The following is a 14,241-nucleotide window of genomic DNA, read 5'->3' on the forward strand; positions in this document are numbered from 1 at the left end:
GTTCCATGTATGTGTCCACTCAAAACTAATTTAAAGTTCACATGTTTGTTTCTGATTTAGCCACTGTTTCACTTTTGCCATTTGCCTTCTCTTGTAGACCTGATGGCCAAAGTCAATGCAAGCCCAAAGAAGAAGGTGCAGTCAAAGATGAACACTAGTGGCCAGCTCATGGCTCCTCCTGCTGACCCATCTGTCAACGCTCCACGCAAGTTTTCAGGCTTCACTGGTAAGATATTAAATCTCAGGTTAAGTGGTTTGTTATTTGCCCTGGTGCTTTTCAAAAAAGCTAAAACGATACAGGCAGACTGGTCAGTATTGCAACAAAAAGTAATTAAATTTAAGAACTATCTATAAAAAATTAGATCAGAAAGTGTCCAAAAAAATACTCCACTCCTGTCTGATTATTCTCCACCCAACTAATCATTGACTTGACTTTTTGTTCCACTGGGAATGTAGCAGAAGTACTCGCTTTGTCAAATTGGTCTCATTGCATGCACTGTTTCACTTTACTGTCCTGTCAGCTGCGAAAGCTGGCAGCTCCAGCAGCCCGGGACCGTCCTCTTCCCCTGCAAGTGTCAGCCAAGGCAGTGCCCTGTCTACCCAGCTTTGTGACCGCCAGCACAAGGACTGCCTCTTCAGAGAGTTTCGCAAGCTCTGTGCCATGGTGGCAGAACACAACAGCTACAACACCAAGACACAGATTATTGAAAAGTTCCTCAAGAAGGGCTCAGGGGGAGGTTGGTGTGTTCATCCACATTTTTTATTGTCTTTTTGGGCTTTAGCAGATTTCAGCATGGGACAGAACCCTTGGCCAGCATTTCTACAGCTAAATCTTTGATGTGATCTCCCCCCCCCCCCCCCCCATACTAGATAAGTTCCATGGAGATCTTTACCTGACAGTGAAACTGCTCCTGCCAGGCGTTGTAAAAAGTGTCTACAACCTTAACGACAAGCAGATTGTAAAACTCTTCAGCCGCATATTCAGATGCAACCAGGATGATATGGTGCGCGATCTGGAGCAGGTCAGTGATCCATATGCTCGCACGCATGAACTCTTATGCTTTGCAAATGGTTAAATATGAACCACATAAGCTGAATGTTTTATTTTAGAACAAAAAAAAATGCCAGCAATTCTTCAAAGATGTTTCATTGATATTCTGGGATTGAAAATACATTTCTCAGGGGATTCATTTTGAGGCAATTATATTCTCTTGACATTGTGTTTTGAAAATGATCACAGAGGAACTCAATGTCAAAAATGACGCTTAAAAAAAAAGAAGAAAAATACAGTGGGTGTTTTCTTTTTTCTGTAGGGTGATGTGTCTGAGACAGTAAGGATGTTCTTCGATGAGAGTAAATCATTTCCCGCGGCTTCCAAGAGCCTCCTGACCATCCAGGAAGTGGATGCCTCACTGACCCGCCTTGCCCAACTGACCAAGGAGGATGAGCAGCAGACTGAGCTGGAGGAGATTGCCAAAAAGTAATGCACCTGCCAACTTTCTAAAAACAGGAACAATCATGTGGCACGGTTCAGTCTAGATTTGTTAAGTGACTTGTCTGTTTGTTTTTTGTTGTTGTTTTTGTTAAACTACAAAAATGTGTAAATGTCAAAGAGACAGATTATGAGAATTTCTTTTTTTAGAGTATTTGTAAATGTGGCTTTTGTCTGTTTCCACTTGTTTTGTGTGCACAGTTTTTAAAAAATATATTTTTGATTTTGTTTTTTGTTCAGATTTCCCTTTCTTTTTGTTTGTCTTCCTAAGGGCATGTCTAATACACACATACTTGACATCCATATTTGACATTTTACCCTCCACAGTAGCAGATGCCAGAGTGGGACTATGTTTATTTGTCATAAATAACATCTTGCCAGCTGTAAACAGACAGAAGCAATATTTTGTGCTGTACAGAATAAAATGTCTACATGTGTTATTGACATTGCAGGGAAAGTCACATGAATTGAAGCTGTGTTCATATCTCACATTTGTGCCAGATAACAGACAAGCTTTTTTGTTTCTGAATTGCAATGTTTCTGTTAATACAAAGTTGTTTTATGTGTTTTTAGAACATTTTTGCTAATACCCAGCTAGACTTCATGAAATGCTGTAGAACCTCTCCTTCACAAATTTACCCCAATGATAATCTGCATTCTCTTTTCATCATAGATGCACCAGTAATGACCTGAAATGCATCATTCGGCTAATTAAACACGACTTGAAGATGAACTCTGGAGCAAAACATGTGTAAGTGTCTTCGTCCTCTGCCTACAAGATAAAATACAGTATGTTCCTTCACCACTTCTAATAAAAAAAAAAATCTATTTTTAAACCAATCTGTAACTCTTTCATTATTTTCCGTTTTGCAGCTTGGATGCCTTGGATCCAAATGCTTATGACGCCTTCAAGGCCTCGCGTAATCTGGGTGATGTGGTTGAACGGGTGTTGAGGAATCAGCAGGAGGCATCTAACGGCTCAGGACCCAGGAAACTCCTCACTATTGAGGCCTCGCTCATGACCCCTGTTCAGCCCATGTTGGTGAGTACCACCACTAAAATGTAACAAATGTATATGCTTACTTTTTTTCAGCAGTTCTCCCTGATTTAACTATTTGTCTTTATGTCTTAAATGCAAGGCTGACTTGTATAAACCACCGTGATTTCAGGAAGTCACATTACCAAACAGTGTGAGGGAATTTCACTTGGATAAGGAAAGGGGATGTTTTCATACACATAAAGTCAAAAATGCATTTTTAAAATTACTTCTAGACAAAACGCATAGCTACAAACATTTCATTTTGACAACTACTATTTATACTACAAATTTGAATACAAATGACATCTGTCCTTAGCATGAGTTTCTTGAGGCATACAAAATAATTCTAATGAACATGATGTGTCCTCATGTCCTCTTTGATTTGCTGATTAATTCCACATTATATCCTCAGCAGTAGGCCAATACTAAAATGATATATATTTTTTGCTTCAGGGCAAGGTATGTAGGTTAACTGTGAAAATATAAATGGACTTAATTAGAAATAGATTTGCAATAAAAGACAGTAATCTTTGCTTTCATACCTTTTGGTTTGCAAAAGAAAAAAGGTTAGAAGTAAGACATGACCTTCTGAATTGTTGAACAAATTTAATTGGATGTCTTTGTCCGCATACCAAAGTCCCTGTTGGACCTCATTATGAATGTAAGCTGTGAGGCTTCAGGTTGATTTTACACTAATTAATGTAAAAAAAAAAAAAAAAAAAAAAAATTTAGATAAAACAAATTTACATCTTTTTAGTCACTTTACAAAAACAAAAATACACTTTTGTTCAGTTAAGATTAAGATTGCCACACATTTAATCAAAACATAACAAACATGCCTCCACACACACTTAATAAGAGAGGAGAGACTAACTAATCATTCAGACTGTTACCAGCCTGCCAGAAGATTGAACGGTCCCCAGACTTCTTCACATTAGGGGAAAACTCCACAAGATGAAGAGAACATGATGTTCACACTGTTACCAGCTGATGGCTCATCACTAGACAGCCAAACAGCAGCAGCTGGACCTTACAGATAGCTCCCTACTCTAAACACAACTGTCCCAAATCCCATGTTAGAAATGCAACTATTAATGATTATTAGGGCCCGAGCAGGCAACGACCTGCAAGGTCCCTATTGTATTTCAAATTATTATTTTTATTTTTTATTTTTATTACTCTCGTGCGCGCATAAAAGATGCGCGGGTCCCAGCGACCCACGCATCTTTTATGTGAAATCTCGACCTGAAAAGTAAAAAAAAAAAAAGTAAAGAAGTAAAAAGGACAGTGGTGGAAGAAGTATTCAGATCCTTTACTTCAGTAAAAGTACTAATACCACACTGTGAAATGACTCCACTCCGGTCATTTTAACTACCTAATAAACTTTTAAGTGGTTTAATTTATAAAAATGGGTAATCATTTTAAATGTATCATGTTTTTCATTTTAAATCTTGACCTGAAAAGTAATTAAAGCTGTCAGCTAAATGTAGCTGACAGCGAGTAAAAAGTACAATATTTGCCTCAAAATGTAGTGGAGTAGAAGTATAAAGTTACATAAAATGTACATAAAAGTACCTCAAAATTGTACTTTAAGTCCAGTACTTGAGTAAATGTACATAGTTACTTTCCACCATTGCTACCTGCCTCTTCTAACTTATACATATCAGTTAAGAGTCCTCCTTCAGACACTGTATGAGGATTAAAGGGATAGTTTGTGCATTATTATACAAAACTTGGTACAATTATTGTCAATGCCCTCCTGAGGATAACCCTTTAAGGTTTTATTGATCGGCCCTAAGTGGCACTGTGGTGGCAGTCTAGTTTCATATTTGATACCATGGCCACACTATAACACTATAAGGCAATGAAATTCATAGGGGTGGTATAGACTGGCCCCTGTAACGCACACACCCCGACGGCAGCATGCCCCGACACGCGTGTACTGTGGGGGCCGGTCAGTACTGCTTGCAGTCCTAGTTTAGGCTTGAAATGCAGTTGGTGCACTAAGAGCAGCAGGTGAATGCTTAGTCACATTTCCAGCTTAATCATATCAATTAGTGTAACAGTGAAATACTTTCAGAATAAACAGGTATTTAGAAGAGAAAATTAATGTTTTTGGTTATTATTGAGACAAATACATTTCCTCCCAAAAATTGAGTTCATGATGCAGTACAGTGCAGTGTTTTTTTTTCAACCGGAAACTGCTTCTCCCCTGCTGCCTATAATATTATTGCTCTCTCCTTTATTTAAAAACAACAACTCGATGCTTATTTTTTAGTTTCTATTGGTTATTATAACACTGTACTTAAAGCAATTGCTGGGATATGGGTATGGCTGAACAATACACTGATTTTTAATGTAATTTTGATGTCAATTTAAAGTTGTCAGAGTTGAGTCAGTGAAAAGAGAGTGAGTTGAAAACTTCACTTAAAATGTAACCACTATTCTCTCTTTTTTTTACTGGTACCTTCTGTGATTTCTTCAGGATTTAATAAAAAATGTTGGAAATAACAACAACAACTTTGTGAATACAGTGTTCTTAGAACTGGTGGGAATAATGGCCATAAGTACAAAAATAAAATGCAAATGATAAACTAAACAGAAATATGTCTTAAAGCTATGTAAAAGTTGAATGTCATTTTGCAAAGTCTGAAAGACTGGCTCACTTTTGCCACTGGAGCAACTCAGGGAAACTTTTAATGAAAAGTCTTTATAAGCTATTTTGGTTCCGTGCTGAGAGCTTGTTGTTTGCTTTATGATTTCAGGCTGAAGCATGTAAATCCATCGAGTACGCCATGAAGAAATGCCCCAACGGGATGTACTCCGAGATCAAGTATGATGGAGAACGTGTGCAAGTCCATAAGAACGGAGACAACTTCAGCTACTTCAGCCGCAGCCTAAAGCCAGTGTTGCCGCACAAAGTCAGTCCTATAATACACACACACGCACAGTACAAATGCACACATGCAGAGCCTGTGAGGCTGTGTCTCAATTAGTATGATGATGCATGTCAGAATAGAATATCCTCAGGTTTGCCCCTGCAGGATTAGGAACTTAAAGGTATTTTCTCAGCATGAAATACAGATTTCCCACAGTGATTTTCCAGCATTTGCTCTCTCAGCGTGAGGCCAAGAGCTTTAAACATGAAGGGATAAATAGCTCCACATCATGTAATGAACCACTAGAGGAGGCTGGTGTGCACACTCTACACATCCTATAAATGTGAGGATAAGAAATGTGCCTATTTTGTGGAGGCTTCTCTGCTTCTTTTGTCTTGGTTTACTCCTCATTCTATAGGATTTTAAGGCTAAAAGTCTCCTTTGCCAAGCTTTTACTTGAGCTCCATGTATTAGTATTGATGATGATATATGAAGCAACAACCTTCAGATACACTGTGCTGCTTCTTAAATAGCTGATGCAGAAGCTAGGCCTACTATCTCTCTCTCTCTCTCCTGGGACTTGTTTCTCTTATAGTATGAGCCAGTTTTAGCATTTTGTCCTGGTTGGCTGCAGACACATTGCCCTGTGTGTGTGACTGCCCTGCCCATGCAACCCATTAGCCAAATGGGTGATTATAGACCCACAGCCATTGTAATTAGGCAATTTATGTTAATGTTAGGTTAACATTCTGTGGGGGTGGGAATGACGTCTAATTACAATTGTCCAAGTTCCCTAATGTTGTTTTATTCTGATAAATGATAACATTGTGGGACAGTTCAGATCATAAAACCTTGGTAATAGGTACAAGCCCAAATGATACACCTTTTGTGTAATTTCTACTCGTTAAAAAGTTTTTTTTGAATCTAAAACAGGTTAATGCATCTTATTATTAGGCTGTTTGTTGTTACTTTGTCCAGCCTATTAAAAATATGGGGTGGTGCCAATATTTTAAGTCGTGTTGTAATAGTTGTTTAACATGCGTCTTGTTTCCACTCAGTAAGCCCTGTATGTCCATGTCGATGTTTCAGGTGGCCCATTTCAAGGAATACATCCCACAGGCTTTCCCTGGAGGCCACAGTATGATATTGGATGCTGAAGTCCTTCTAATTGATACAAACACCAGTAAACCCCTGCCCTTTGGGACTTTGGGTGTACACAAGGTGAGAACACCATAGCAATTTGCTTCTTTCCTCTTTCCTCTCTTTTTTTTTTTTTTTTTTCAGGAATTACACCAGTCATTATTGCCTAACTCTATACTTTCCTCCCCTTCAGAAAGCAGCCTTTCAAGATGCCAAAGTGTGCCTTTTTGTTTTTGACTGTATCTACTTCAATGGCGTGAGTCTCATGGAGAGGTAATGTGTTGTCATTCCATTCATGCTCTTAAAACGTCTTTGCATTCCACACACTTTCACAAACACTTGTCGCATTTGCTCTGCCTTTGGGTCGTGCCCCTTCAGTGTTATTTATTATGTTTGGATTATGGTTTTATGTGAAGATCCCATTTTTATTTCAATTTCAGTTTATTGAAAGTCAGTTTTCCCTACTGAAAGTTTGTTTTTTCTCATGGGTTTGGTAGTTTTACTTCACATTTTCTGTGCTTTCAGCACTAGTCCTAGTATGTGTGGTAGGAGAAGCATCTTTGAAGGATTAATGAAAGAAATTGAGGACAAGTCTTCAGCTTTGTTGTATATAAAATACATACAACTTTTAAATTCATTGGCAGTTTAGCAACAACAGTAACTTGATTATTTAGCCATTTATGTAAATACAATAAGACAATACATTTTTTATTTTATATTTTAATTGTATCACAGAATCAGTTACATTAATAACTGTGGACATTATAAACAATTACAAGCTGTCTTACCACTTACCATTTATCCACTGTCCTCATATTCTCCAGGCCTCTTAGTGAACGCAGGAAGTTCCTGCATGACAACATGGTTGAAGTCACCAACAGGATCCTGTTCTCAGAGATGAAGCATGTCACTGTAAGTAAAAATTTAGCTTCCTGTTGTATGTATACATCTATAGGAGCTCATGATATCATATGTGTGTTTGTGCTTGACAGAGGGCAGGAGATCTGGCTGAAATGATAACTCGTGTCATCAGAGAGGGACTTGAAGGACTGGTGCTGAAAGACGTAAAGGTTAGTTGCTTTTTACCTCCAAAATCAGAAGAAACAGATGGACATAATTAGTATTGTACATAAGAGTGGAAACCCGATAAGCAAGTCTACTTTGGTTTTAGCTTTATGATTATCAAACTCTGTATATCTTTATGTCTCAGGGCACCTATGAACCTGGGAAGCGCCACTGGCTGAAGGTGAAGAAAGACTATTTGAACGAAGGGGCGATGGCAGACACAGCTGACCTGGTGGTGCTGGGGGCCTTCTATGGAAAAGGCTCAAACGGTCTGTAAAGCCCTAACCACTTTACTAATTTAACCCACTTTATTAATTTATTTATGCATTGCAGCGGCTACAGTCCTTTCCACTTCTTGATGTTCTCATTTGTTCTGATAGTTTAATGCATGGCAACTTCCTGTAAAATAAGCAATGGTACTCTAGGGATACCAAAATTAGCCAGCTAAGACAGTTTTACTATTACTCTTAATTTTTTATAATGCTGTGAAAGCTCTTTTAATGATCAGGTGGACCATTTTGCAAACTCTTTGCGTTTTAGCAGTGCATATTCTGTGTCTTGGTAATTACATGAAGAGAAAGCTTTTTTATTTACTCTTAGAGAGGAGCAACAGAGGATCTGCAGGGGGAGATAGCAGGTCAGCAGTAGAAGCCACATATAAGTAGTATACATTGTCGGAAAGCTGGGAATCTGAAGATTAATTTGAGATGCGGCTCAGCACAAAGTCAAGTTTTTTTTTTTCTAGTAATACACCTGTAATACTAAGATTTATAAGATAAGCCTATTCAATGTACAATAGTGTTCAAAATAATAGCAGTCCAATGTGACTAACCAGATTAATCCAGATTTTTAGTATATTTTTTATTGCTACATGGCAAACAAGGTACCAGTAGGTGCAGTAGATTCTCAGAAAACCAACAAGACTCAGCATTCATGATATGCACGCTCTTAAGGCTGTGCAATTGGGCAATTAGTTGAAAGGGGTGTGTTAAAAAAAATAGCAGCAAACACACTAGTAAAGGAGCAAAATCTTGGTTCCAAACCAACAACATTGATGTTATGGAGTGGCCAGCCCAATCCCTGGACCTTAATCCAGTTGAGAACTTGTGGGGTGACATCAGAAATGCTGTTTCTGAAGCAAAACCAAGAAATGTAAATGAATTGTGGAATGTTGTTAAAGAATCTTGGAGTGGAATAACAGCTGAAAGGTGCCACAAGTTGGTTGACTCCATGACACACACAGATGTGAAGCAGTTATAAAAGACTGTGGCCATACAACTAAATATTAGTTTAGTGATTCACAGGATTGCTAAATCCTAGAAACAAAAAGGTTTGTACAAAATAGTTTTCAGTTTGTAAAGTCAATAGCAGACACTGCTATTTTTTTTAACACACCCCTTTCCACTAATTGCCCAGTTGCACAGCCTTAAGAGCGTGCATATCATGAATGCTGGGTCTTGTTGGTTTTCTGAGAATCTACTGCACCTACTGGTACCTTGTTTGCCATGTAGCAATCCAAAAAACATAAAAACCTGGATAAATCTGGTTAGTCACATTCGACAGCTATTATTTTGAACACTACTGTATAAGGGGTTACAACATTGTGGTTTGGGTGTATGAAGTATGAAGATTCCCATACTCAATTATGACTCACATCGTGTTTGCGTTGATACCATTTGTTACACAGATTTTGTACTAAGTTTAAAAAAAAATACTGATAATCGTGGTCCAAAATATTACTTTGAGACTGTTCCGGAAACCTCTGAGAAATCTCATTTTTTATGTCAACAGATCTAGGAAAGCCATCCTGTGAATGCTCTAGGTCTCTAGTTCATGGTTTTAAAGTTTCATGAGGCTGTGATTATGAAATGACTACTATGGGGGTTAACATCACACATTAATAAAATAAAGCTCAAATACACCATTTTTAGAATAGGCAAAATTTGTTGCAATATATCTCACCAAACTGCATGGGATAAACATAAAGTGGGCTGTGAAGGGGAGACTTGTGGGTACCCATAGAACCCATTTTCAATCAGACATCTTGAGGTCAGCGTTCCCACTGAAAGTGGGAAAATGGGTAAAGCATACAAGAAGACAAGCTATGGGAGCCATTCAGGAGGCTGGATAATGAGCATATAATACAATGGAAGCATAACAAATGCAAAACCAAAGGTACAAATCTCAAAAGCATGGCTAATGAAGACAGCTCATGCAGTGTAGAGACAATCTAATAGGGCAAAAACAACAAATCAGATGAAAACACTTGTCATATAATGTGAGAGAGGAGCAGGAAGTAGAAAACAACTGAATGTATACGCCTACATGGTATACTTTCCCTGAACCTCAAATCCACTTGTCTTTTTCTCAAAGTCTGTGGAGGGACTAAAAAATAGGTTTGCAGAGTCTCCACCAGCAGCACTTCACTTAATTTCCTTCCTAAGGCCATGTGTGTTCTTGTACTCACTAGGGGGCATTATGTCCAGTTTTCTGATGGGCTGTTATGACCCACACTCCAAGAAATGGTGCACAGTCACCAAGTGCTCCGGAGGCTACGATGACGCCACCTTGGCCAGGCTCCAGAAAGAGCTGGATGTGATCAAAATCAGCAAGGTCAGAGAAGATCCACTTGGAGGCCTGCCTGGAATATTGAGCTGATGTAATAAAATAGAAGATTATTAATTGTGTGTGTGTGTGTGTGTGTGTCTGTGTGTAGGACCCAAGCAAAATCCCAGGCTGGATGAAAATCATTAAGAACTATTATCCAGATTTCATTATACGTGATCCTCAGGTGAGATTTCTCTATTCAGCACATTTTTATTTCTCAGTGGATGTGTTCATACACAGCCAGCTGTATGTCTGGTTACTTCAGACCTTTTAAATGAAGTGATGAGTAAAAACCATCTTTTGCATATGTCTTCTGCAGGAATATCTCCAAATAAATTACTCTCAGTCGTATTGAGATAATGACCACCCACACTGCAGAGCTGGGAGATGTTTTCAACCTAAAAGTAGTTTCCATGAAAACACTTTCACTTCAGAGATTGAAAACATTTGATTGAAATGACCCTTTCTGGCTTTCAAGTCTGAAAATAGAACTCTGTAATGAAATCCACAAACTTTTTTCCTTGAACAGTAATAGTCATGGCTTTCTCCCTGAATTTGAACAGAAGGTAGAATTGCTTACCCCCCCCTTTTTTTTTTATGGAAAAGCCGTCATTGCCTTGTCATTTATGTTTCACCTGCTGTTGTGTTTTCTCCCCTGCAGCAAGCTCCTGTCTGGGAGATCACAGGTGCAGAGTTTTCCAAATCAGAAATGCACACCGCTGATGGCATCTCTATCCGCTTTCCCCGCATGACGCGGATCCGTGATGACAAGGACTGGAAGACTGCTACCAACTTGCCCCAGCTTAAAGTACGTTGTCACCATAATGATTTAAGTACACAAACCACAGTCTGATGCATTACAGTTAATAATTTAGAGTCCTCAGTGCAGTGTGATGAAAAGCAATTTTAACACAATTTTTTTTTTTTTTTTTTTACAAATTTCACTGTGAACGATTTTTTACTTTAATTAATTTACTGTTTACCAACAATGATGACATATTTTGTGGCCAGAGCCTAACTGGTGGCAGAAACTAACAGTTGGTCCAGTCCGTCTGTTTAATGGCTTGCAACCATAAACGTCCGGTTTAGCTTCAAAGGACGTCTTTTACGAAAATAATCGATATGAATGAACACCAATTCTTTTTTACTTTTTCTTTTCTGACATCCAACAGCACAGCAAGACCTGTGTTGATGTTTTCCTCTGTTCCTCCTTATTGTTTTTATAGAACGCAACTGTTTTCCTCCGGGTTTTTTTGCCACCCGTCTGCCCACGCCACTGCCAGTGACATAGAGTCCAAATTGGTCTATGGTATGCCTTTTGAGAGGGTCATTTTGGACATCCCATACCATTGTGTTTTTTTCTATATTTTTGGACAAAGTATAATACCACATGTATCAACAGACTATAATTGAAGAATTTTAAGCATTTTTAGGCATTTTGAAATTTGACCATTTTTGACAAAAATCGACATGGTATGCCTTTTTTGTGAGATGGTCATTTTTGGACATCCCATGATGTGTTTTTCTGTCATTTCTTGCCATGTTAGGTTCTAATACAGTAGTGTTCAAAATAATAGCAGTTCAATGTGACTAACCAGATTAATCCAGGTTTTTAGTATATTTTTTATTGCTACATGGCAATCAAGGTACCAGTAGGTGCAGTAGATTCTCAGAAAACCAACAAGACCCAGCATTCGTGATATGCACACTCTTAAGGCTGTGCAATTGGGCAATTAATTGAAAGAGGTGTGTTCAAAAAAAAATAGCAGTATGGCATTCAATCAGTGAGGTCATCAATTTTGTGAAAAAACAGGAGTGAATCTGGTGGCCTCTATTTAAGGATGAAGCCAGCACTTGTTGAATATGCATTTCTCTTTGAAAGCCTGAGGAAAATGGGTTGTTCAAGACATTGTTCAGAAGAACAGCGTGCTTTGATTAAAAACAACAGACTATAATTGACTCATTTTTAGGCATTTTAAAAATGTTTTGCTTTTTTTACAAAAATCAACATACTTTTTTTTAAGGGGGTCATTTTTGGGCATCCCATAATATGGTGTTTTTTCACTCTTTGTGGACAAACTATACGACAAGGTTGGTTAACAGGTCTTTGTTCAGCTTTTGGACATCACATAATATGGTGTCTTTTTTGTTATTTCTGGAGAAGCCACCTTACTATGTGTCAACAGACTATAATAAGACCATTTGGGCCTTTTAATAATTTAATGACTTTCACAAAAAAATTTCAACATGCTATAGTATGACTTTTTTTTTTCCATTTTTGGACATCTCAAAATATGGTGTTTTTATGTATTTTTGAAAAGATTATACCATAACATGTATCAACAGCCTCTAATTAGGCAATTTTGTGAACTTAAAATTTTATGACCCTTTTTTTCTGAATTTTTTTTAGCCATACGACAGTATGGTGTCTTTGTTTTTCCCCCAATTTTTGGACATCCTGTAGTGGTTTACTGTAATTTTTACATTACACTATAACATCTATCAATAGCAATACTTTTTTTTCCCCTTTTTGGACATGCTATATGATGGTGCTTTTCAAATATTTTGGGGAAAAGTCTACTATGACCATGATCAATGTGATCTACAGCGTTTTATGGCATTTTTGGACCTTAACTTTCCCCCTCCTTTGTTAGCTACAGCCTCAGCAATTAGAAGGACTTTTAGTGGTGTGATTATTGAAAATGTTTTCTTAAATGTAATTAATTGAAGGCACCATGGAAAATATTTAACTACTGACATCTAATGATTAGGTCTCCATTAGATGGCAAACACAGAATTCCCAAAGTGCATGTCTCGGGATTGTTTGTTATTGGGCAGGGTAAGACATTTCACTCCTCCCATCAAAAACAATGCACCCATTGAACTGCATAAGTAAAGTTTGATTTCAATGTCAAGGACCAAATTCGCAGTGAGACTTCCTGCAAACATTGACAAATGAGCTTAAATATTGGCTAAGGCAGTTAAACGCCTGAGTTTAATTATTTGGATGCAACAAGAAGTCTTCAATCACTTGTGACACAAAACATTACATCTCTTGGCTCAAGCCCATGTGGTTATTTCATCACGCTGTTTAGGAGCTCTACCGCATATCAAAGGAGAATTGTGACTTTAAAGTGACAGCTGGACCATCGTCATCCAACGACGACAAGGGATCCTCAGGAGGGGACAGCGGAGGAAGCTCCCCATCACCTTCGTCCCATGGAAGAGCTCCACCCAAGAAGACCAGTAAGTAGACAAAGTACCAACACTAACTGTGTAGCACCAATTTCACTGTTTTCATACCATTTTTTTTTATTGTAAAAAAAAAAAAAAAAGACATTTGTAAAAATACATGATTTTTATAATGAGGTATCTTACCTCATTACAGAAATATTTTGCTGTTTAATGGTAAGGTCAAATATAATATATATAAATACTCACAAGTGAGAGACCAGTAAACATTTACCATTTTTGCTTGAAAATAAACAATTATCAAAAATGTTGCTGTGAAAGCTTTGATCAATTAATATCAGCTCTAATAAAGATTGAAAAAGCAAAAAAAATGTATCTCGATATTTAACACATTTGACCTTTTTTGCAGTTCATGTTTATTTGCTCCAGTACAACGTTCTTGTTGCTACTTTAATTTGACCAGTTAAGCAAAGAGACAATCAGTTGATTCACCTTTGAGAAGGCAAAATGTCATTGCTTTAGATAGTACTTTATTTGATACAGCATTAATAATGTGCGCACTCTTCACAGACCTTAGCAGCACACCCAAACCAAAGGTGGTGAAATCCCAGCCTCGCACCCCTGACTCAGAAGCACCCAGCGCTAAGAAGGTATTTACTGCAAGCACAATATACTCACCTGACAGATTCATCATTACAGTCATCCTGTCAGTCATTTCAAACTACATTGTACCTGTCTGACTTATCAGGTGAAGAAGAGTGAAAGTGTTAACGGCAACGGTCAAACCAAACCAACCTCTCAACTACTAGAGCCAAGAAATGACAAGG

The 14,241-nt window shown here is 37.9% G+C and overlaps 1 protein-coding gene across 3 annotated transcripts in view; it reads left to right on the forward strand.

Moving 5' to 3' along the window:
- Positions 1 to 14,241, forward strand: part of lig3 (ligase III, DNA, ATP-dependent) — a 31,840-nt gene that overhangs the window by 16,422 nt on the left and 1,177 nt on the right. For all 3 annotated transcript variants that reach the window (XM_059351352.1, XM_059351351.1, XM_059351350.1), the window contains exons 3-20: positions 98 to 226; positions 522 to 737; positions 871 to 1,022; positions 1,314 to 1,480; positions 2,166 to 2,243; positions 2,366 to 2,534; positions 5,297 to 5,452; positions 6,500 to 6,631; positions 6,744 to 6,823; positions 7,375 to 7,462; positions 7,543 to 7,620; positions 7,761 to 7,884; positions 10,086 to 10,228; positions 10,332 to 10,406; positions 10,884 to 11,030; positions 13,318 to 13,468; positions 13,985 to 14,064; positions 14,163 to 14,240. In XM_059351352.1, the coding sequence (XP_059207335.1) occupies positions 98 to 226; positions 522 to 737; positions 871 to 1,022; positions 1,314 to 1,480; positions 2,166 to 2,243; positions 2,366 to 2,534; positions 5,297 to 5,452; positions 6,500 to 6,631; positions 6,744 to 6,823; positions 7,375 to 7,462; positions 7,543 to 7,620; positions 7,761 to 7,884; positions 10,086 to 10,228; positions 10,332 to 10,406; positions 10,884 to 11,030; positions 13,318 to 13,468; positions 13,985 to 14,064; positions 14,163 to 14,240 (2,243 nt within the window). The remainder of the gene's footprint in view (positions 1 to 97; positions 227 to 521; positions 738 to 870; positions 1,023 to 1,313; positions 1,481 to 2,165; positions 2,244 to 2,365; positions 2,535 to 5,296; positions 5,453 to 6,499; positions 6,632 to 6,743; positions 6,824 to 7,374; positions 7,463 to 7,542; positions 7,621 to 7,760; positions 7,885 to 10,085; positions 10,229 to 10,331; positions 10,407 to 10,883; positions 11,031 to 13,317; positions 13,469 to 13,984; positions 14,065 to 14,162; position 14,241) is intronic.

The sequence above is a fragment of the Centropristis striata genome, chromosome 15, assembly GCF_030273125.1.
Source record: "Centropristis striata isolate RG_2023a ecotype Rhode Island chromosome 15, C.striata_1.0, whole genome shotgun sequence".
Classification (NCBI taxonomy): Eukaryota; Metazoa; Chordata; class Actinopteri; order Perciformes; family Serranidae; genus Centropristis; species Centropristis striata.